The sequence below is a fragment of the Alligator sinensis genome, unplaced genomic scaffold (genome assembly GCF_000455745.1).
Source record: "Alligator sinensis unplaced genomic scaffold, ASM45574v1 scaffold216_1, whole genome shotgun sequence".
NCBI lineage: Eukaryota > Metazoa > Chordata > Crocodylia > Alligatoridae > Alligator > Alligator sinensis.
This window is the reverse complement of record NW_005841868.1, coordinates 4,760,743-4,784,714: the sequence shown is the minus strand read 5'-3', so window position 1 is coordinate 4,784,714 and position 23,972 is coordinate 4,760,743. Positions and strand designations below refer to the sequence as shown.

Below are 23,972 nucleotides of genomic sequence, written 5' to 3'. Positions count from 1 at the left end.
GCGCGGCCCCCGCCCCCCCCCCCCCCCCCCCCCCCCCAGGTCCTACTGCCCCATGTCCTATCCTCTTTGACAGGCAGCCAGGAGCAGATAGATAGTCATTTTCTAAACTTTTTAGGGGCTCCACGGGCCGGATAGAATGGGCTGGCATGCTGGATCCGGCCTGCAGCCATGTTTTGCCCATCCCTGCTATAGAGTCTGGAAGCATGCCTGATGTCAGTCACAGTGTAGCATAGGGCAGTGTGCTGTAGACACTAGATTTTAACAGCATTTTAAAAATGATGCCTGGTTGTACAACTACCCTCTGCCTGTGACAATAATGTTTTTATACTTCGGAGCAATGAGCGATGCATCTATGCTGAAAGGGGCGGGAACTATTTTTGAGATGTTAGAGGTATGAATTAGCAGTTCATTGTTATAAATCCTGCTATAGGCAGATCACATCAGGCCCAGAAATTGCTCCTATGTCAGTTCCACTTGTTATAGGGGCTTTTCACTGTTTAAAAAGTAACAGGAATAAAACAGCTAATTTAGAATGCACGTTTCATACTGTACACTGGACTTGCGGACTTGGGGTGCCCCTTCAGGTCCCATGTTTCTCTGAACCATTCTGCTGCTCTGCGTGGGGCTTTTGTGTGGATCATCTTAGGCCTGCTTGAGGGAATTTCCCAAGCCAATGCTTTCAAATCAACTGTCGCCAGGGTGGATTTGATTTAAAACAAATCACAATTTAAATTGCTAGTCAAGAAGCCTTGGTTTAATCATTGTTTTCTACAAAAAGTGCATTCTTGTTGCGTTATCCTTTATTTGTTTAACTTCTTGAAACTTTACACTTTTAGAGAAAGGTAAGGGCTTGACTGTGTGTGCACGAACTTGCAGAGGCAGTTGGGCTGATGAGAGATAACAGCCCTGATTACCTACACATCTCCCTATACTGCTGTTAACAAGGATGTTACCTCTGAAGACACAAATCCACAGTTTGCTTAGTTTCAGTTCTCACAGAGATGCTTAATTAGATCTTCTAGGCTGAGTGCTGAGTCCCACTGAGCAGTGTGGTTTTCTTTAATCTTTACGAATCTATAAAGTAACCTCCGGGAACCCCATAAGATTGGACCCCTAATATAGTCCATGGCCTGTGTGACCTATTTATAAAACTTTTTTCTAAAACGGTTACATGAATATATTGTTTCAAATAGTATGTAATTAGAAGTTATAATCCCTGTTCTATGATGATATCTTTGTACTTTAACATGTGTTATATTAAAGTTATCTTTATGTAGGTTTTTTTTTAAAACATCTTAACAAAAACAATGAAAGACTATTAAATGCAAAAAATCTGATTTTAAATTTTAAAAATCTTATTTTTTTAATTGTTGATTTGTCCACACTGTGGCCCACACACATGCTGAGGTTGCAAAGTGGAGTATGTGTGACTTTACCTCAGAAAGTTAGAAAAGGTACACACAAATCTAAGTTTAGCTGCTCTTCCATTTTGGCAGCCCTACGCAACCTTAACTCTGTGTTCAAATTTTAGGGCATCTACATAACTTGCAACAGTTGTTTGCTCAGTTGGCATAGTAAACTCTGGCAGCTACTGCCTGCAATGGCTTAAAGGGGGAAAGCTTTGTATCCTGTTAGTAAGCGTGTGAGCCATCCAGTACCTCTGGATTTGAGGTATTTTGCATCTCATCTGTTTGTTTGTTACAGGCGGCTGTGTATCCTGAAGGGGGTTTACCCTCATGAGCCAAAGCACAAGAAAAAAGTAAACAAAGGCTCCACAGCAGCACGGACTTTCTACCTCCTCAAAGACATCAAATTTCTTCTCCATGAGCCCATCATTAACAAGTTCCGGGACTATAAGGTACTCTGTGCAGCAAGGAGCAGTTAGACACTGTAGCTTTGTTCATCTTGCATAGAGTCACGTATCTGTTATTTCAAAGCTGTGTTCGCTCTAAGAAACAGCTTTCCTGTCACCCTGTAGCATCTTGTGCTGAGATTATTGGTTTACCTTGCCTGTCTTAACAGCAGAGTATAGCTGCTGCCCCCACCCCTCTCAGTTGTGCATATTCCTGACCCACTGGATCTTGAGGCTGCTTCTGTGATGGGGAGACCTGTGGTTTAGATATTGAATAGGAGCTGCCAGACGCTAGCTGCTCTAGCAGGGTGCTTAGTTTGACCTCATAAAGAGGGTGGTTGATGTAAAAACTCTGGGCATCAGGCATTCCTGGTGCAGAAGGTGTGTTGCTCTGAATCTGTTTGTGCTTGGTAATGTGCCATATCACTTTGTTTTCACAAAATCATGAGCAGGAAGAAGTCCAAAAGTAAAAAACCAAGTAGGCTTTTATAGATAATGAAATATTAGCAGGTTCATTTGGGGCTTTTGGCTCACCTGCTATGGAGAGTTGAACAGGTTAGTATTGTCCAGCGACCATGGTACTCAAATGAGAACCAGGACTCCTGAATTCTCTTCCCAGCCCTCCTACCAACTCTTGTGTTATCTTAAGCAAGTACTCCTCAAACTTTCTGTCTTATCTGTGTGGATTACTGGGTTGGTCTGAGTGGAACCAGTAGTGGAACCTGTTTTTTGCAGGGGTATCTTAACCCACACATGACCTTTGAGAGGAGACCATTGGCCCACCCCATGACATTGCTGGAAGTATATTGGATCTGGGCACATCATCTCACTAATGCCACTCTCTTTTGAACCCCTTCCTCTGCCCCAGTAACCAGAAGCGTGTTTGGTGCAGGAAGCAGTTACGCGGTCCCAGTTCCTAATATTGTCCTCATGGGATGGGTTTCCCTCCCTGGAGCTGACCAGATCTCTGTCTCTCTCAGGTGTTTGTCCGGAAGCTTCGGAAGGCATATGGGAAAAGCGAATGGAACACGGTGGAGCGGCTGAAGGATAACAAGCCCAGCTACAAACTTGACCACATTGTTAAGGAGAGGTGAGGAGGCTGGGGCACTGATCACATCCTGACCAGTGCTGCATGGCAAACAAAGCAACCAAACTGCATGGTTACAAACATGGAAGAGTTGTTCTCATTTGTAAGAACACATCACAGCATTTGGCTGAACTGGACATCTTTGCACCCTGCTGTTGTAGGGTCTGTTGAAGCCTTCAGTGCCCAAGGCGTGCCAGACAGCCTCTTGCAAGCTTCCAGACTTGCGGTTGTACCTCCTATAACCAACACATTCAGAGTTTCCAATAAGTTATGTCACTGGCTTACAAATGTTTAGAAATAGTTGCCTATGAGCTGAACTCGAACACAGTTATTTGTTGCAGCAAAACAGTGGAGAGTAGTCACTGGACTCAGGAAATATTCCTAGCCCTCCAAGTGGTTGTATGCTATGTAGTGAGATAACAGCTCACCTGCTTTCCTCGTAGCCCTTGGCAGACATTTGATATAAGGCATAATAATCATGTCTTAAATAGTAACTGGCCACATGTTCTTGCAGTCAATTGCGTAATAAAATGGGACATAAGCCACAATTTATTCCACAAAATGTATGCCCATTGTCCCTTAAATTGAACATGTGGCAGTGTCTGTTCCTTCCTGTGCCTCCCTTCCCCAAATGTAGTCTGATGCCAACTGTCTGGCAGGGCTCTTGAACTGGCCCCAGTGCTGTCCTGATACTGGAATGTGCAATCAGCTGATTCAGTCTCATCCCTGGGACGGCACTGGAGCCTTGTACCATCTCTGGTGAGGTCCTGGAGCTGGAACAGCCCTGGGACTACACTGATTCCCCAGCATCCAGCTTTCTACTTGCTGGTATAGGATTATGATCCTGGGCTCCCCCTGCACTGACAAATGGTGCAATTGGGTAGTAAACATTGCATTTACTGCTATGCGTGTGAGACATGTCAGAAGGTGTGATTATTAGGATTGGGGAACAGATCCCACCATCACGCTATTAAGTGAACATGGGCCAAGGGCCCATGTCAGGGATCCTGCCCAGAGTTAGGTTTGGAGGGGTGTTGATCTTGAAGATGTATCTGATGTACCCCATTCCCATGTTGACAGTAATGAATCCAAAGAATGTGTTCACTGTTGTACCATCATCCCCACAGGGCCTATAGTCCCTGCCATGAAGATCTTACACTTAAAACAAACAAACAAACACCCGGTGGATGGAGGGGAGGAAGCAGAACCAAACTATGACCTAGATCTCCTCGCTCGTATTGGGGACCAAGTCCATGCTGCCTCCCATTTACCTTGGCATTTAAACTGTAGAAGCTTTGTTGCAGGGTTTGGCAGAGTGCCTTAAGTAAAGACAAACATCCCAGTGCTGTAGACCACGTTTCTGAAAAGATAGCTGGGCACTGAAAGATGCAGTTAAGTGTCTGTTTCTATAAATCCCGTCTTTCAGTGCCTCTCTCTCTCTCTCTAACACTTGGCTCTGCATTCCAGTACTATTCTAACCCAATACCCTCATATCTGTGCTGAACTGGCAGTAATGCCTGCACCCTTGGAGACCAGTTGTTCATTGCAAAGCTTATAGCAAGTGTAGCATTACCTTAGTAATGCTAAAGTATAGATGCTGGGGGTGGAAGTGTTCCCAGCCAGTCCTAGTTGGGTGGGTAGGTATAAAATACGTTGCAAGCAGGGCATGAAGTCAGGGCATTGCTAGCATGTTAGCAAAAATCGGGTGACTGAGCAATTTAAAGGGTCATGCATTAGTCTCATGCTAACAAACCTGTTAAATGCCTTGGTCTCACTCTCTGCTTTGTTTTGTGTTTTTTTTTCTTTTTGCCACAAGTTTGGTATTGTGAACAACTGCACCTGGTCACTAAACCTACCTGAACTTCCCCAGGGTGGATGTCAACCTCTCCAATCCTCACTCGAGGGTGCTGTCCTAAGTGGCGTTGTTGGCATTAGGTGCTACTTTTGACAATGATGAAATCTGGTTTGGGGTTGGCTACTCACTACAGTGGTTCTGAAATGCCAGATCCTGTCCCATTGCTGGTTCATGGTGGCCACTCAGTGGCCATAAGGTGGCACTGGTCTTGTAGTTCCAGTGCAGTCTGGGTTTTGAGTGATGCCACTCTTGGCAGGTTAATGGGTGTTGCTATTTGGTGCTCCTTCCTGTTCTCACTGGGGTCTTCCATGGTGGCTGCAGGTACCCAACATTCATTGATGCCCTGCGGGATCTGGATGATGTACTTTCCATGTGTTTCCTCTTTGCCACCTTTCCACGGACAGGCAAATGCCACGTGCAGACAATTCAGCTGTGTCGCCGCCTCACTGTGGAGTTCCTCAACTACATCATTGCCTCCCGCTGCCTGCGTAAGGTAAGAGCCTGTCCATCCATCACAGGGCCCTCTTCCATCGGGGGGGTGGGGGTGTTAAGAGTGTCCAGGATGCGATGCAGGGATCTCCACATAGCTCTCTGACCTCACCTGCCTGCTGGAGGCTCTCTTGCGTGGATAAGTATACAATTAGGGGAAAAATGGGGAGTATTTGCTTCCTGAGCAATGTTTGCACTAAGGTCACAATTACACTTGCAGCTTCAGGCTGCCCTGGCTTCCCAGCCTGCCAGTCATCTCCACTAACCTGCCCTGCCCTGTAGTGTGCTCAGAATCCACTCGGCCACTGCTGGCAGTCTTGCAGTTTTCTGAACCCTGTCTCCTGTCTCAGCTGCTCACAGTTGGGGTGGAATGATGCAATGAAATTACTGCTCACTGGGTGTGTCTACACTTGCAGTTAATGCACCTGAATTTTCTGCGCAGAAAATTCAGGTGCATTTAACTGCGCCCCCACACACATCTGAATGTGTGCCCTTTAGAAGCAAATTTGCTCCCAACAGCAGTTGGTCAGCCTAGGGCTGCTCCTGCCCTACTGTGCATCCTGCAGCAACCCGGGGGAGCTCTAGGGTCCCCCGCGTACCAACCTCACCTTGGCAAGGAGTATGGGGGCTGGTCCCAATCTCTGCAGCATGAGGGGAGAGTCCTGGCTGCCGGGTAGCTGCCTCCTAGCAATGTGGAGATTGGAACCTGTCCCAATCTCCACGTGGCTGGGAGGCAGCTGGGACAGCTGTCCCGACCTTGTGGAGATCGGGACAGGCCTAGATCTCCATGTGGCTGGCAGGCAGTGTCCTGTTGAGCTGGGACAGCTCTCCCCACCTCTTGTGCCCCCTGCTGCCTAGGATGGCCAGGAGCAATCTTCTCCTGATCAGTGTCTACATGTGCGCTTTTCACCGATTTCTAGTACCTGTAAAGTACAGTACAGGTACTAGAAACGGCACATTAGACTAATCTACTGCAAAGTAATTGATGAACACGTATAGGCTAGTGTTTAGATTAGATTAGTCTAATGCACAGTAAAGCAGCTCTTGTAGATGCACCCACTGTTACAGTTCTGAACTCAATTTTGATTGGTTTTCAGTACAGGTCAGACAAGGCCAAGTACTCAGGGCCTCCCTCTGCCATCCTATTCCAGAGAACCCTGAGAGCTGGAGGTGGAGGTCCTGGTGCTTGCCCAGGTCAGGGGACAGAGGTCATGCTAGGTCTAGGGACAGTGGCCCAATTCTGGTCATGGCTGCTTCTGAGTGACTCCTGGTGACCTGGGCTAGCTGTCTTCCCACCCTGGAGTGCCCTGGCAGCTGGGAGCAGGAGGCAGAGATACAGGATGGGGACACCATGTGTATACATGCAAGATGAGAAGGGCACCTCAGGTACATGCTGCTGGGGTACATCTGAGCAGCAGTGGCTAGTAGGGAAAATAGCCAACTTGGCATTAGATGGGAGGAGAGCTGTTCCTGTTGGTTGTGAGGTGGAGAAGTGGGTAAGGAGCTCAGGAGGGAGTTGCCCTGGGATTGGCACCACAGCTTTTGCTGTGGCTGTGTTTCGTGCCACATTTCATAGCATGAGTATCACAAAATGCTTTTGCATTTTAAGAGAGGTCTGTTGTTTCATCCCTTGTTGGAGCCAAGCACAGTGGGAATTGATTCTTCTTCTTGAAGAGAAGCCATTTTAAGAATTTCTCTCTCTGCTACCTGTCTCAGGTGTGCAGCTGCTCCAAAGTAATAGAGATTGCAGATGAGTAACTTGTGGCTAGGGGCAGCTCTTGTGATTCGCTATAAGTAGTACAGTACATACAGGGGGCAGGGTGGTGTGCAAGGAATCTTGTATAGCAGGGAGAAAACTGCAGCTCATTCTTATGCTTTGGAAACAGGCGCTTCCCAGGTAGCTAGCAGTTAATCTGTATCAGACTCATGCCATTTACAGATTTGATGGGCACTGAGTGCATGATCGCACTGGGTTTGAAGGGTCTGCAGCTGGATTGGTTGTTACATGGGAAATGCATTGCTATCAGACCCAGCTGCAGTCTATTCCAGCTACCTGACAAGTGTCTCTAGTGGGTTATGGAATAGAGAAAATCCCACACAATTTACTGATTCGTTTTGATGCACTGGCTGGGGGAGCAGTTAGTTGATTGCACGATTTCACAATGATTACACTCTTAATTCATACAACACAATTTTATTTTAAAATTCTTTACTACGCATATAACACTGCTTAGCTTTAAGAAATACCACAAACATTAAAAACACAATAACTACATATATCAGAAACAATGCTCCGAATGCACTTCCTTTCCAAACAATGCTATAAGAATTAGTATTACAAAAACAACTACAATTACAACTAAAAGTTAAATTTGAATCAATACTATTATTTTCATAATATACTTACAATCCTAGAATTCCGAGAAGCCAAACACCTAAATATGGTTTCATTCCTCAGTAGTACAATTTAATGGGTTGGGCTCAGTAGCACGGTTCAATGGGCTCGCCTCAGCAATACGATTCAATGGGCTGGCCTCAATACCGATAGGAGCAAGTCCCCTTCTTTCAGTCCCTTTCGGGCGCTCTGCAGCTTCAGCGTGAACTAAGAGATTCGTGTTCACGGAGAGGGTGGTTCAGGTGATCAGTCTGATCCGGTCTACACTTGCGATTCTTCCTTCGTTGTTCTGCAAGTATAGTCACCTCCAATTTGGGAGAGTAAGTTACAGTTTTTATTGAGTGAGTTACCGTCCTGGGCCACTCCTACTCAAACCTGTCATTACCCCCAAATTTGGGCTCGGATCTTACTCAACAGATTCTTTTGCTTAGTAATTAGTTTCTTTTGTTGATCATTTTAATTACTTTGGGGGACCTCCATACCACTGCAAGTGACCTTTTCTTTCCAATTTTTTCAAAAGGCCCTAGGGTTTGATCTTTCGGAACTCAGGATATTTGCTTAAGGGTCAATTTTCAGGTTCTCTTTGTTAAAGACTTCTAAAGATAAAATTCAAGAGTTGAAACTTTGAGCAAAGTCTGGATCTTCCACACGTAGTCCAAAACAATGACCTAGATAAGGAGATAAGATTTATCTTCTTCCTGAAACTAGCTAATGGGCAACCATTACAAACATTCAAACTATTTCATTCAATATGACAACAAGTTGCCACTTCTGTGAGTGCCTGTACTGCCCTTTCTCTGACCTCTCTCTGTCTGGTCTCCTGCCAGGTGTTCCTCTCCATCAAAGGGATCTATTACCAAGCAGAGGTGATGGGGCAGCTCATTACGTGGATCACCCCATATGCCTTTGCCCATGATGTGAGTACCGTCAGCTCTGCTCAAGTCTCCTATCTCTGTCCACACTTCTTACAATGCCTGTAAACGAGTGAGGCAGCATCCCAATCCTTCAGTTCTGCTGGTATTTTGCAGGGGGAGGTACTGGGAAGGGGGCAAATTGTTCTGGAGCTTATCATAGTTAAGCTGTTCCATATGGGCCACTGTGTACTCAGCAGTGTCAGGGCACTGGAAACTCGGGCTATACAGCCTGAAGAAAAACAGTTCTCTGAAAGTGGCCATCGCCCTGCCTCTGTTATATCCTGTGTCCTGTTGCATGTGCTGGCTGGTGGTGCCTGGTGCCTGGCTGTGCCAGTCTCTCCAGCTCATCCTTCTCATGAGTTGTGAATAATGAATCTTACCAAGTTCCAAGAAGTAATTAAAGATTAACCTGAGCAAAGGGGTGGGTGGTTGTGAGCAAGTTGGGAGGAGGATGTACAGCCTTTGCCAGCTCAGGTCAAAGGGATCTGGGAGTGTTCTCATCACAGGGTCTCCGTTCACTTCCTAGCAGTATGTGTCCCTGTGAAATGGCATAGGCAGCCTCAGCACAGAAGGTCATGGAAGACTGCACAGCCCTCTAGAGCTGAGATCTGTCAGTAGAGCTATGCTAGGGAAGCTTGTGCCAGCTCTGGGAGTGCTGTGTGATAGTAAACTTGCTGAGGTATAAGTGGGAGAGGGCTGGATGGGACCTCCTGGGTCATAGAGTTTAATTCTTGCTGTACAGCCTGGCTGCCTGAGACTAATACCTGTTGTAAACATACCAAGTTTTGTCTTAAATCTTGGTAGGTAGTATGCTCCTGTGGGAGGTTGTTTTAGAGCAGGGGCAGGCAATTATTTTGGGCGGAAGGCCGCTTACAGAGTTTTGGCAAGCCGCTGAGGGGGAGGAGCCACTTCATCTTCCCTCTTCTCCCCACGGCTGCCCGCCCCGCCGCCCCCCCCCCCCCCCCCCCTCCCCCAGCCAAGCCTCAGTTTCTGCCCTGCTACTGCTCAGCCTGAATGGGCAAACCTGGACTGGTGCTGGGGCCCAGGCTCAGCAGCAGCAGTGCAGGAGAAAAACTTTTACTCAGCATGGTGGGGAAAGTGGCTTCTTTCTCCCGCTGCCAGCACTTCCTGGTGCAGCTGCTCAGAGCCCACGTGAGGTTGCCCTGGGGCAGCGGTGGCAGTGCAAAGCGGACACATGGGGCAGCCCAGAAGCGGTGGTGACTCAGCAGAGAGCAGGAAGCGGAGAGTGGCTGCACCAGGAAGTTCCAGGAGGGGGAGGGGCTGCTTTTCCCCCCCATGCTGAGCAGCAGTTTGTCCCATGCTGCCACTGCTCAGCCCAGACAGGTGAGCACAGAGTCACAGCTGTATGCACTGTCCCCACCTGTACTGCAGGGCTGAGGCAGAGAGGACTGGGAGTGAGTGGGCGCACAGGAGCACAGCAACAGCCGGTTGGGAGCGTGGGGTCCGCGCTGGTATGCCAGGGCCAGCACCAGTGGGGCCAAAAGCAGGGTGGCAGGAGCACGAGGTCCCAGCTGGCAGGGGCTCTAGAGCCAGGTCAGCTCCCCTCTCCCTGCTGGCGCAGCCCAGCCCAGCTCCATCGACCCCTACCAGCCCATGCTCTTGCTGCCCCACTCTGGGCCCCACCACTGCTAGGCCTGGGGCACCAGTGTGGGTCCCACATGCCTGCTCACTTCCACCCCCAATTCCCTGCTGCTGCTTTCCCCACTGTCCTGCCTTCCCACCGGCTGCTCCTGCATGGGGGGGCTGGGGACAGGCTATGCTGCCCTTACCACCTCCTTCCACTAGCCACTCCTGCACCAGGCCCGGAGCTCTGCCACAGCTCTACCGCAGCTCTTTAAAGGAGAAAATCCACTAACAAACCCGGATCCCTGTTTGTTAGTATACACAGCATTAACATGATGAAGCACAAGCAACATCTTTTTTTTTTTTATTAAAGTATGCAAAATATGATCTACTTTTAAAGTTTGTTTGTGACCCATTCATATATTCATGTGACCCACTTCTGAGTTGCAACCCATGAGTTGAGAAACGCTGTTGCAGGGCACCTGGTCTCTGGACTTCAAGAGGGAGTACTCTACAAACTCTTATGTCCTTTGAAAAATGTCACGTGATGCTTTCTGGGCAGTCCCTGCTGTAGGGCCCCTTTTCCCTCCTGCATCAGTTGTGCCAAGATGTTCCTACTACCTTCGGTGTGCTTCAGATTTGGCTCCAAGTCAAGACATCTGCCCCGATCCCCCTCTTTTGGAACATCAGATGCTCTCTGTAATCCAGATCCTGCAGCTAGTGGGCACCACATGGGGTAGTGGACCCTAGTAAATGTGGCAAGGATCCTTCAGTAAATAACTGTAGTTGTGTCACTAGTCTCTGAGATGCAAATGCAAAAGGTTGCATGGCCCTTCTGTTCTTGGCCTGCTCTGCATTCTTTGCCATAGCCCCCTTCTTCAGCTACCAATTTGTTCTCCTTATTGGCTCAGTGTTATCAAAGCCAAGGGAACTGTTAATTCCTCCCTTGTTTGCCTTCTTACATAATATGGGCAAGGGAACTTCACCCTTGTTCCTTTTAATCCGGATTATAATTTTTGACTGAGCTAGAGCCTTTCTTGGAAGAAATTGCTTTTGTTCCTTCGTGATATCTCCTGGAGGTCTGGGTGGCTCCTCTTCATGGGGAAGTCTCTCTCTGCCTGTGGCTGTCCCTCTTGCTAAGTTATTTACTGAAAGAGCTGCTGGGCCCTGACAACCTATTTTCTGTCCTTCCAACTAATTGGAAATTTCTGACCATTGTGTGGGCCCCCGACACTCCCTCCTGAGTCTTCCAAGAACCCTGGAAACTGAAAAGCAAACAGCCACTGGGGCACCTGTCCAGCTCTCTCCCTCCCTACCTAAGGGCTTTGACCAAAGCAGTTGCTCTTGGTCCACTGCTTTCCCCCTTAAAGGTGTCTGTAACACGTTCCAGTGCAGGTGTTGATAAATTGATCGTATGGACAGATGAACAGTTACACTGTTTTAAGGCCAGGGTACTTAGTTTTTGAGCACACATCAGCTGACCTCTTTTTGTGTGTGCACCTCTACCCTACAGTAAGTGAAGCTAAATTGTAACAGCTCATTCGGAGGTCAGCCCACCCTGCCTTAATACCCACTTACTTCAGGAGAGGAGCGGACAGGAGATTTAACTGACTTGTGCTAGATCCTCTTCTCCCCATTGCCCTCCTCCCTCCCTCTAACTTCTAAATGGTATCGTTGTTTATGTGTGTGCGCCCTGTCCTTCACTGTGTGGAACTGGGTAGTCTTGCCTGTTAGTCCCATCTTTCAGAACATGTTTGAACTAGGGCTAGGATGTTCTAGAAAATCTTCTTCCTGCATGCATTGAACCATCTTTTGTGGATATCAGAAAGTTCCAGCCCTTGTTCCTGGGCTGCTCCATGTGCCTCCCAGGGCAACATGTGAGGGATAGGCGTTGTTCTTTGGGGACACCTTGCTGTAACCCACTGTGCCCCTCTCTTCCCTACTAGGGAATTGGGTAGGCAGGGCTGCAGGCTCACTTCCTGTCAGCCCCTGGGCATCTCCTCCCAAGGTAATGACCTCCCCATGGTTCATGCTCTGATCTTTTTGCACCTTTTAATAAGTAGGTGAGAAATTGCAGGTCTTGAGCACAGAGGCAGCTCATGTAAACATTGAGTGGGTAATTGTGCGAGACAGGCCTGCAGGATGGATGGAGGCAAAGGGTGCACTTAACCTGGAGTTTCCTGCCGTTGCCTGGAAACTGAGCTTTCTTGGGTAAATGTGCTGGGGGCTGCTTCCACCACAGAGAAGGCTGGAACTGGCCTGCTGCCTGGGTAGAGGGATATGGCCTGATTTCTCCTCCTGCTCGAAGAAGTAGTGCTAGGCATGTGCCAGGAAGAGGTTTTATTGGAGCAGGGACTGTTGTTATTTTCATTGTGTCTGTTTCCTCATCTGCACACAGATTCCAACCCCAGGTCAAGCAGCAAGTTACTGACAGCTGTAGAGTCCCAGGTGTCCTGTGGCCTCCCCACTAGGCCAGGTTGCCTTCCTGCTAGAGACCTGACCTCTTTTTCCCCCAGGCCAACCGGTGGTGTAGAAAGGTCCCTGGGCTCCTGTCCCCTGGGGAGTAACAGGTGGGCTGTGGGCTGTTTATTCCTGCTCTCTATGTCCAAACTGATTTCTTGTGTCTCCCCTAGCACCCAACAGATGTGGACTACAGGGTCATGGCAACCTTCACAGAGTTCTACACCACCTTGCTGGGCTTTGTCAATTTTCGCCTCTACCAGTCTCTCAACCTACACTACCCCCCAAAGGTGAGGTAGGCAAGGCTCTTGAGGGGCTTGCCAGGCTGTCCCCCTGGAGCCAGGGGAAAGCTTGTCCTCACTTCTGGCCTGGTCATTCTGTTCTGCAAGGGATGACCTGCGCTTTCTCCTGATCTTGGTCTCTTTCCTCCTCCTTGGCTTTGTAGTATTGAGGAAGCAGCCTGCCCTTTCTTGTATTTCACCCAGTGGGTGGCCCTTTCTGGCTGGGGAAGGGAAGAGCCAGAATGGGTTCAGGAACTATTGCTAGATTTTGGAAAAGGAGGGGGCTCTGTGTCCATCTTCACTGTTCCCTCTTTTTAGATTGAAGGCCAGGCCGAGGTGGAGCTGAAGCCCAAGGAAGGGGAGGCCTATGCCCTGAACTCTGAGAGCTACGTGGAGGTGAGAGGCCCTGCAATCCTATGAGAAGGGACCTACCAAAATCATGATTTCACATTTTTTGTGGAAAACGCAAAAAATGGCAGGCTCCATGAGTCTGGCAGGTTCAATTAAAAAAAACTTTAATAAAATAAAAAACTTACTGGCAAGCAAAGGAAGGGGTGAGAAGCCCTGCAGTCTTTGAGCATGAGGGGTGGGGGAACTGCTGCAAACACCTACCCTGCGGTCCATGGAGCCCTGACCTGGCTCATTACCAGTGGCAGGTGTGCATGCCTAACAAGCTTGGGGTTCCATGTAAGCAGCTGCACTGGAGTTCATCCTGCCTCAGCTGGCTTGGGCTGTGGCCTGGCCCCTGCCACCACCCATGGAGCCTGGGCTGGCTGTGGTGTGGAGGCTGCAAACAGCAGCACTGGGGTACAGGGAGCCCTGGCCTGCCTCATTGCTGGCAGCAGGTGCATGCACACCTCCAGGCAGATGGCAGGCAAGGGGCTGGAGCTGCACTGCACCTGCTGCTGGCAACAAGCTAGGCCAGGTCTCTGTAGACCTGGTGCAGCCACTTGCAGCCTCCTGTCTGCCTGCCACAGCTGGCCTAGGACCCCAGTGCAGCTGCTTGCTGCCTCCCTGCTTGGGGATGGTTAATTACCTTGATTAAGCCCAGGGAAGCCATTAATAATGCATGGATGAATGGCTTCCCCTAGCTTAATCAGGATAATTAAGCTGTGGTTTCAAGCCCTCTGCCAATCTGCAGGGAGGGGTGTGACTGCCAGGGCCCCTTGGTCAATTAGAGCCATGAGGGAGGTTGCCTTGCTCATCCTACAAAAAGACTGGCCGGCTGCCTCCTTGAGTTCTGAAGACCCCTACTTATGAGAGCTATGTTTGGAATCTGCTGGCCCCCTGGAACTGAAAGCAGCCACCCTAGCATCGAGAACACAGGCCCTTCCCTAGTGCTTCCAGCACTGCTTGTGTGCTGCACTGTCTCTTGTTCCATTTCCTTAATTGGGTACTCCCAGGGGTGACTTGCAGGTGCTGCTCATACTGCTGGCTGCTCCAGTCCCTCTGGATGGGCTGAGGTAGGCTTCTGAGCTCTGTTCCTTGATGCATTCTGGGGTAATTTAGTTCATCCTGGGCAAGGAAATAATAATTTAGAAAGAAGCCCCTCCACTCCCAGTGCTGCACACCTGATTGTAAGTACATTGTATATTTGGGGGTGGGGCTTCAAAGCATTTTGTAAAGCAGGACCTCCAGTGGCAGCCAGTACAGGAGTACCTTTCCATTTCTAGGATCTTAACCCTCCCTCTGAGAGCTGCCTTATTCCTTTCTCAGAAGGACAGTCCTGTTCCCCCACCACTACCATTGCATGCACTTCCTCCGTTTCTCCCTCCATACACACACCCACACACCAAAGCACCTGTGCAAAAGATGAATTTCTCTTCTTCTCCCTTCCTGCAGAAACTCTCTGCTCTGAGCGCCAGCCTGGCCCGGGTGGTTGCCCCAAACCCAGAGGATGAAGTGGAAATAGATGAATTCCCTGTGGATGGGGTAAGAGTTGGGGTCAACTCAGACATGTGGAACATGTTGTGGGGACTGCATTATTTCATTTGCAGTAGTTTCCTGCAGTCCTTGAGGACTGGCAGGATACAGCCTGGGGAGGTAAGAAGTGTACCAGACACTGCTCACTATGAGTATACAGGATGATGCACCTGCTACCCAGGCTGAAGACAGAGATGAACAGTGGGAGGGCACTTGCTCCACTGGATCCTTTCTCAGTTCCTGGAGAAAGTGGAGGCAACGGGGAGGTTCTTGCAAGGAGAGGGAAAGGTGACAGCAGAAGCAACCCTAATAGCACGTTGCTTTGAACAGGAGAGTGCAGAGCATGAGGAGGCAAGGAGAAAAGAACAGGAGTCCTTGGAGAAGCAAAAGAAGTTGTTTGAGGGGCTGCGGTTCTTCCTAAACAGGGAGGTGCCTCGGGAGCCCCTGGCCTTCATCATCCGGTATGTATAAATTGGGCACTGTCTGCTCCTGCATGCTGGTATGTGCAGGAGGTGCAGTGGTTTGTGGAGTTGGCGACTCCAGAATTAGCTGTCAAGGGGGAACAGTATTAGTGATGGGGGAAGTCACTGAGCCTGAGCAATGAGAAGTCCTTAGAGGAGCCATTTAACCATAAAAAGAGAATTATTTTGTACAGTGCAGGGGTTGGCAATTATTTGGGCCTGTGGGCCACATAGGCAACTTTAGGGAGCTGTTGCAAGCCAGGCCAGCACCCCGCCCTCTCCTCTTTCTCCCTTCCTCCTTCCCCCCACCCCTTCCCCAACAGCTCATCAGACCTTCCTATGTGAGAGAGGGCTGTGGACAGGAGCAGGAGCTGGCATGGATGTGGGCAGCAGGTTCAGCTTCTGGCCTGCCCTTCCACCCCAAGGAGGGGCTCAGGCATATGCCCTGATCCCCAGCAGTAACCTGTTGGCTGTATCCACAGCTGATACCGGCACCTGCCCTGCTTTTGGCATGCAGGGAGCTCCCATAAGGTGCGGGGATGTGCTGTAGGTACGGGATGGTTTAGGGAGGGGAAGACTGAGAGAAGCTGCCCTGCCCACAATGAGTGGTGGCGGCTGGTGCTGTGCAAAAGCAGGACCCAGTAGCAGGCATGCATGCTTGCCACTGCTGGGTCCCTCCTGACTGCAGCCGCCCAGAGCCTACACTGGGGCTGTCTTGTGGCTCCTCCCTTCCTCCACCACCCTGCCTCACTTCCAGGCCACCCTGTAGCAGCTTATGGTGGGCAGGACCGCCTCTGTCTCCCCCTCCCGAAATGTCCCACACCTACAGCACATCCCTGCAGCTTACAACAGCTCCCAGCCAACATGCTAGAAGCAGTGCTAGGCAGGCACTAGCATCAGCTGTGGACGCTGCCTGTAGGTTCTCACTCGGGATCGGGGCATCTGCCTCATGCCAGCTGCAGTCCCAAGCAGTTGCCCCAGTCCCCAGCAAGAACCTGCAAGTAGTGTCCACAGCTGATCCTGGCTTGCGTCTGGCACTGCTTCTGACATATGGGTTGGGAGCTAGTGTAAATTGCAGTCGGGGCCAGGACATGCCAGCATGATGCAGCAGCCAGATCCACTGGCTCCCCACAGGCCAGATCCTGTGACTTTGTGTCCGCCATCCTGCAGGCCAGGTACAATTAGTTGGCCAGGCTGAATCCAGCCCATGGGCCATATTTTGTCAACCCCTGGTCTAGTGCATGTATGAAGCAGTCTTCCTAAGACTATGGTGACTGGGATTCCTAGGAACAGCCTTGAAGCTCAGGTATGGATATGAAATTGGAGGAAAAAGTACTTTGGGCCCAGCTGACCAGGGCTTTTGTATTCCTCTTTGGCCTTGGTCACAAGGCAGCAGGACATTGTTTGTGTTCTTGCTTCTCTGGGATGTCAAGGTTCACTTGTCTTTAGACTTTGGGAATATTACAACCCTCAGTGACCATGATGTACAACAAATGCCAGGCCCTTGTCTGTCCCATGCTGCATTCTGTCCCTTGTCCCAAGACTGGTTCTGATTACAGCTCACCAGATGAATTTTTCAGGAGGTGTTCCTTGTTGGCAGGTGTTTTGGGGGTGAAGTGTCTTGGGACAAGTCCGTATGCATTGGAGCCACCTATGATGTGACAGACCCAACCATCACCCACCAGATAGTTGACCGGCCCAACCTAGAGAAGCAGGTCATTAGCAGGTGAGCACTTTTGTCAGCTTACTGGGCTGGATGTGGTAGTATCTTCTGCATGAATGGTCAGGAGGTTCCATTGACTGTTCCCACTTGGAAGCTGGTGAAGACCCCATCCAGCTCCACTCTAGTGCTCTGAGCAGTTGTGCCTTGATGTTCCACTGCCTTCAGTGCACTTTGGATTGGGCCCCAAGTGAAGGTATGTGTCCCTATCCCCTTCTCTTGGAACATCAGTTGCTCACTCTGCTCCATATCCTCCAGATGCCAAATACAGGAAATGCAGCTGTTTTCCATCCCCCATCGAACTCCTAGTGGCTTGGCCCTCTTTGACAATGCTCTCTATTCTCTCTGTAGGTATTATCTCCAGCCACAGTGGGTGTTCGATTCAGTCAATGCTAAGATGTGCCTCCCAGTGGCTGACTACTTTCCTGGTGTACTACTGCCCCCACACCTCTCCCCCTTTGTCGCAGAGAAGGATGGGGACTATATCCCACCAGAGAAGCTGAAGCTTCTGGCCTTGCAGAGGGGAGAGAACCCAGGTAATGGCAGGACCCATGCCCCAGAATCTGTCCAGAGTCCATCTAACCAGCTTTCCCACCTCTTGCAACCTCTGCCCTCCATGCTGAGTTGATTCATGTACTACCATTAGTATCCCCATCTTGGGTCACCTCTGAGTGCTGGAGGGGTCTTAGCCAACTTGTACTATTTAACCTTGTAACAGCAGCATGTAGATCAGGGGTGGGCAATTATTTTGAGCGGAGGGCTGCTTACTGAGTTTTGGCAAGACATTGAGGGCTGCATGACAGGCAGCCAGGGGCAGATAAATATTTATTTTCCAATTTTTTTAGGGGCCTTTGGGCCAGATAGAATTGCCTGGTGTGCCGCATCTGGCCCATGGGCCACATTTTGCCCACCCCGATGTAGATTCATATACTTCCCACAGAATCTGCCTTCAGTGGTAACACTGCTTCCTTGCCTTTCACAGAGGAGGAGGAGGAGGAGGAAGAGGAAGAGGAGGAGGGTGGTGAGGAAGATGATGATGGCTCAGAAGAGGAAGATGACTCTGAAAAGGAAGAGGAGGAGAAACTGAAGCGGATGGAAGAGCAGAAAACTCAGGGAAAGGTATTGTGGCTGGCTTTGGAGTTGGTTGAACCTTGTAGGGGGTGTCTTCATTGCTGGGAAGATGCATCTTCAGCTCTTGTCTGTGCTGCCCTCATACTTCTTTCTTACTTGATGGCCTGTTTCAGAATTCAGCTTACTGAATATATTCTCTTCTGTGCCCCCAGTCTCAGCTCTGCATAACTCTGAGAAACACTCTTGTCTTGGGCCCAAGCTCTTCCCTGGTTGGTTTGTCTAACCAAGGTCTCTTCCTCAGTGGGGATGGGGTGAGAGTAGAATATGGCCTCCTGCCTCTAGTATCTGAAAGGGCTAAAACAATCCAGGCTGAGGCTTGAAGCTTAGCCAGAACATTTAAAGGGCTGGGACCTGGCCCTCAGTGAATCCAAATCAGTCCTCTTGAGCTTCATAAAGTTTATCACCCACTGAATTTTTGTGTGCGCGTGTTATCTCGTGCTCATAAGTGAGATCAAGGGAGTGTATTATCAGCCCCACTCTGCTTTATCTGTGGAAGATACAAGTCTATTATAGCTCTGGCTTGAGAAGCTTTGGTCCTTTAGCTTAGGCTATAGTCACTCATGCTTTTAGCTCTGTAGTTTAACAGTTGGGGACTGCAAGCCAGGGAAGGGCGCAGACACTGTCTGAAGAAGCTTGAAGGGACCCACAGTCACAGATCAATGCAATGCCAAGGCAGAGTGTCTAAAATTCTTGGAGCCAGTACTGGCACTGCTGGGTATATGCTCTGTTTTCCATGACTTTCTGCAGTTAAATATGTGCCTGGAATGCACAAATCATAACACTTTTGCTGTTGGAATCTGCTCAGACAGTTTCTGCCTTAATGTTAGGTGAGCTTTTTTGTGTGTGAGAGGCTGGGTGCCTGCCTTTCACTCCAGCTGTTTCCTAGATCATGCTCTGCTCAGCTTATCCATGCTCAGCAGTCAGACCCTTTAGGGTAGGGCCATGCTGCTGTTTGTTTTGAGGAATTTGAGCTGGGCCATTTTCATGGGGAAGGGTATGAGTATGTCCCTGTGGACACACCTGGTATATGTGCTGTGCCCTTTTTCCCCACTGGCCCAGTTTGCATGGAGCTTTGCAGTACACTGCAGAAAAGAAACAGTTGGCTTCTTAGTTGTCTGTAGAAGGTCACTCTGTAACCGTGGGCTCATTGGGCCTCTCCTGCTCTCCTAGAAACTCCCTGTGAAGGTGACAGTAGGCACAGTGCGGCTGGAGGACAAGCAGCGACGGGTGCAAGAGGAACAGAACGAGGAGAAACGTCTTGCCATCATGATGATGAAGAAGAAGGAGAAATACCTGTACCAGAAAATAATGTTTGGCAAGAAACGCAAAGTCCGAGAGGTACCAGAGCCAATGTTCCCTTCCCAAGGACAGGAGTACCAGACACTCGCCCCTTGGTTTCTGGAGCCAGGGCATTGAATCTTAAAACCCTCAGCCAGCTCCCACCTCCTAGAGTACACTCTGAAGAGATGAGTTACCCATCACACAGATGGGAGCACTGTACTCTAATTGGGTGGGACTGACATAACACTGGGACTGGGGGTAGTTCACAAAGGACTCTTCTTTCTGCATATTGAACATTGCAGAAAGGCTGGGCAGTCTCCACCCTTTTGGTAAGGACATCATCTCTGTAACAAGGGGGAGGCTGAGACATTGAGATGTTTGGTGCAGGTCCACTGGTCATGATAGGAACAGTGTTCCTGACTCCCAGCCTCAGTCAGTCCATGAGGCTGTGCTGTTTCTGGTGTATACAGAATGGAAGTGGTAAATTTTATAGGTAGGAGTCACTACAAGAGTTGCACAGTTAGACTTGGGGCTCCATAGCATAAGGTACTGAAGTGATTGGGGATTTCCCTGCTATATTCCTCCCCTTCTGCCCACTTAGCATTAAACTTTATTCCCCTGTGTACTGTGCTTTGTTTTGGCCCTTGTTTGGCCTCAGGGTTCTGCTGGCATGTCTGAACCCCCTGTTGTGGAGGGCTGTAGACATGCTTGTACTTCCCCACAATATCAGCCCCACTGTCTCTAAAAGGAACTGATAGAGGGCAGCAGTTGACAGAGGCTTTGTACCAAGGGGAGCGGAGTTGATGAGATTATTCCCCTGATGTGGTCATGGGGTACCCTTCTCAAGGTCTGAGAGCCTCTATCTGTGGCACATACCATCCTCCACTGTCAGGCTAACCTAGAGAGTAATTTACTTGATGCTACTTAAGTTTTCTGGACAAGCAGCAAGCTGTTCCCCACCCAGAGCAAGGGGGATGCTTGGGTCTAAGTCAGTCAACCTCAAATGCTGGAGGAACTACGGTTTGGGTCCATCTCCAGGTTTGCTATAGCAGAAGGAGCTGCCAAGAGTGCAGGGGTTGGGAGAAGAGGAGACAACAGTGTTTGGAGATTTAATTTTGAAGGGCTTCCCATCCTTTTCTTTCCCCAACAGGCAAACAAACTCGCTGAAAAGAGGAAAGCTCATGATGCCACCTTGAAACTGGAAAAGAAGAAAACCAAGAAGGCACGACGGGAATGATGGGGCTGCTGAGCTTCCTTGGGGGCAGAACCAGACATTCGCAAGACTGGCATGCCCCCTTAGCCTATTGAGGCTTGCTTTCTGGACTGTACCTCATGCTTGCTTGAAGACAGGCTGCACCCCATGCAGGCCATCAGTGTCTGTGTGAGGTTGACCCTCGGCTTTGTCTTGGGAGGGGAAAAACTGAGTTAAAGCATATTTCTTCCCCTTCTCCCCCGTGCCCCCCAAATCCTTCTGGGTTACTTTACGGGGGGCTGTGATACTGTTTTGAATCTGCTTCCCAAGCTTGGATGGCATCAAGCCAAGTGGTGAGGCAGACCCTAGGTGGAGAATGTCCTCCCTGGAAAGCATTGGTTGTCTCCTACCTTCTTTTCTCTTTTTCCATTGTGCATGGTGAGAGTCCACTGTGATATGTCTTGAAAGAGAAAAGGGCTCTCATTTAATAAGGGAAGCAGGGGATTTCTCCCTGACTTCTCAAATCCAGGGCACAGAAAGGAGAAGCAGGCAGACCCTAGATGCTGCAGCAGTACAATTTAAGACAGCCAAAAGGTCACCGTGGAGAAGCTGAGCGGTGTATTAAATGAGAGAAGGCATACACATCCTGCCACGGGGTTTTTTGTATACGTAAAAGGCTAAAAACGTGTGAAGGGAGTGAGTTGGCTCAAACCAGGCATTGGGGCCCTTTCAATAGGAACTTGTGGCGGGTGCTGTCAGAAGTAGGCATGTTCCTTTCCTGGTGTGTGTGTTTGTTTTGCTGTCTGGGGAACTCCAGGGCCCTTTGTACAAAGTCCAGGGACCTTTGCCTGGGAAAACTGCCCCTTCACCTCCCTTGCTCGGAGTGAGTCTCCCCCAAAGACTGGGGTACTGTACATGGCTTATATTTTATTGTACTTAATTAAAAAAGAATTTTCCTAGCTTGCTGTCTCTGGTCTGTTCCTTCTGTACATCTGAGTACTCTGTCTCCCATGAGCTAGCCACGTGGCTGCATCCTGCAGGACACTTTCTGCACAAGGAAGAAGGGGTCAAACTTGGATTGAGGGGCATTAAACCAAATCAGTCCCCACCATGTTGCAGTTTTCTGTTAAGGGTGTGGGTATGATATCAGCTCCTGTGTATTATGCTCCTGTGAAGGAAACAGTTTTCTCTATAAGCTTAACAGGACCCAGGTGGTGGGTTTTTTTGTTATTATTTTAGTGGGGATGTGCACTAGATGCTAATGAGGCCCTTGCAAAGTCTGCTCTATAGGTGGTTTCACCTGTGATCTAATCCTCTGTTTCCTGCTCCCTCATGCCCCTGCAAAGGGATGGTGGTCTGGTAAATGATTCTTGGAAGCAGTGGTGTTCAGTTGGGTCTAATAGCCAAGTGTTCACCTTGGTGATGGTATGTTAGGTTGTTTAGCTGTGGGTTTAATGGTTTTGAAAGTAAAGAAGTAAAGAGCTGACTACAGCTAGGAAAGCTCTTAACCCTTTGTGCTGGATCAAGCAGCTCTGCACTAGGGCATCCACAGTATTTCAGGGGTGCCCATTAATGAGCTTTTTGAAGGAGTGTGTCAGTCTTTAATACTTACCCCCTCAGACCTGTGAGCTGTGGCAGGGTTGTTGCACTTATTTTTTACCCCCTCAGACCTGTGAGCTGTGGCAGGGGTGTTGCACTTATCTGGCAGCTGGGGACTTGAGCTCCAGAGAGACTGAGTTACTTGGCCAGGGTCTCATGGTGAGGCTCAACAAAGCATAGATTTGAACTGGCATTTCCTAAATTGTAAGTCAATCATCATGCATGTTCAACACACTCACCATTTGAGAGCTGAGCCAATAGGAACTCAAGAAGAAAAAGTTGGATCCAGTCCTGTGAGCTGAGTGATGCAGGGCTGAGAGTTGTTAATATGAAGGTTGCACCCATTGTGATGAGCTATAGTTTCCTGGTCATGTGTTCGTGGTTTTGTTTTTTTGGTACTAGACTGATGCTCTCCAGAACTATGAATGGTTGCTGGCATATTGGAGTAAATCCCCACAGGAATGCATCTTATCTGAGATGTCTCCCAAGGTTATTCTCAGCTGAAGAAAGGTGAACTGTTAGGATACATGGCCAGTTGCCTGCTCTGACCTCCTGTCAATAGGAGATGCATGGCTATGCTCCACTGTGACTGCTCATATTCTGTCCCAGTAAATAAGCATTTGGAGAGAGAGTTTGATGTGACTAAAATGCCCCATGGTCTGAGTTACAACTGACACCTATTTCAGTTCTATTTACTGTGTGGGCTGTTCCTAAGCTCTGCTCCTCTTCCTACAGCCTTTTTTTCCCAGCTATTTAGGAGGACCCCCAAGGGGAACTTGTTTCAGGTTATTCAGGGCCAAAACCCCAGGTGGCCTGTCCAACCTGAGACAAGTTGAGTGACAACTGCCATGAATCTCTTTTCAGTCATTGTGCCAACTGCATGGTTGTTTTAGTCATTACAAGATTGCCCAACTGTAAAGAAAAGTAGTGCAGTGGGAGGGGGCAACTTGGAAGTGGAACAGCAGACAAGAGGAAAAACAGAACAGTGGTGGATAATGCAATGTGAATGTGAAAACCCAGTGCAAAGGGAGGCAGGCAGGGTGCTTTACATTTCTGTCAAGATATTCAGCACCACTTCTAGCTTGATTCTGGGTGGGGCTATCCCACCCACGGGCCTTAAGACCAGAATGAAAGCCCATGCAGACCTTGAACCCCTGAAGTGGCTAAGTGCTGATCCCATGCAATGAGTTGGGACAGCACCCCCAAGGCTTGGGTACATAAGCAAGCTACACAAAACTGCCTTAAGGGGAGTGGGACTGGGGGCGGGCCCCACAACCCCCTCAAATGACTCTAGTGCTTGACCCCACTCTCAGCTTGGGCAAATCCATTCATTTCAGATTGAAGGCCTTTAGGGAAGGCAGTGGAGACCTAACAAGCTTAACTATTGTCTCCCAAAATAACCATCAGTGCTTAACCCTGTGGAGAAATAGCACCATCTCCCAGCTTGGGCTTCCCAAAGGACTTAAGGGAATCTGCAGAAGCTCCCCAGCCTCAGCACACTGTCAGCCCATATGGCCATTAGTGCTTGACACCTTATCAGGCCAGACAGCACCACCTCCAAACCAAGGGTGCTTGACAGGTGGTACTTGTCAGCTAGCCCCAACTCCAGCAAGAGTTTGTCATCACGGTACCATCTGGCTGAAGGTCGTTGCTGACCAAGGGCTGAAGAGAGCAAAATTGCAGCCGGATCCCTTATTCAGAACATGAAGACCCACACCATTTGCCCTGAGCATATGGCACTTCTGTAC

At 49.2% G+C, this 23,972-nt stretch overlaps 1 protein-coding gene across 1 annotated transcript in view; it reads left to right on the top strand.

Annotated features, from left to right (window-relative positions):
* Nucleotides 1-21,584, top strand: part of PES1 (pescadillo ribosomal biogenesis factor 1) — a gene marked incomplete at its 5' end in the record, with an annotated part of 23,659 nt that extends 2,075 nt beyond the window's left edge. Inside the window, 13 exons of the mRNA XM_025192753.1 lie at nucleotides 1,705-1,858; nucleotides 2,833-2,942; nucleotides 5,116-5,287; nucleotides 8,506-8,595; nucleotides 12,810-12,926; nucleotides 13,236-13,313; nucleotides 14,760-14,849; nucleotides 15,171-15,301; nucleotides 16,902-17,027; nucleotides 17,373-17,557; nucleotides 18,004-18,140; nucleotides 19,323-19,490; nucleotides 20,584-21,584. Coding sequence (XP_025048538.1) covers nucleotides 1,705-1,858; nucleotides 2,833-2,942; nucleotides 5,116-5,287; nucleotides 8,506-8,595; nucleotides 12,810-12,926; nucleotides 13,236-13,313; nucleotides 14,760-14,849; nucleotides 15,171-15,301; nucleotides 16,902-17,027; nucleotides 17,373-17,557; nucleotides 18,004-18,140; nucleotides 19,323-19,490; nucleotides 20,584-20,670 — 1,645 coding nt within the window. The remainder of the gene's footprint in view (nucleotides 1-1,704; nucleotides 1,859-2,832; nucleotides 2,943-5,115; nucleotides 5,288-8,505; nucleotides 8,596-12,809; nucleotides 12,927-13,235; nucleotides 13,314-14,759; nucleotides 14,850-15,170; nucleotides 15,302-16,901; nucleotides 17,028-17,372; nucleotides 17,558-18,003; nucleotides 18,141-19,322; nucleotides 19,491-20,583) is intronic.
* Between the last annotated feature and the right edge of the window lie 2,388 nt (nucleotides 21,585-23,972).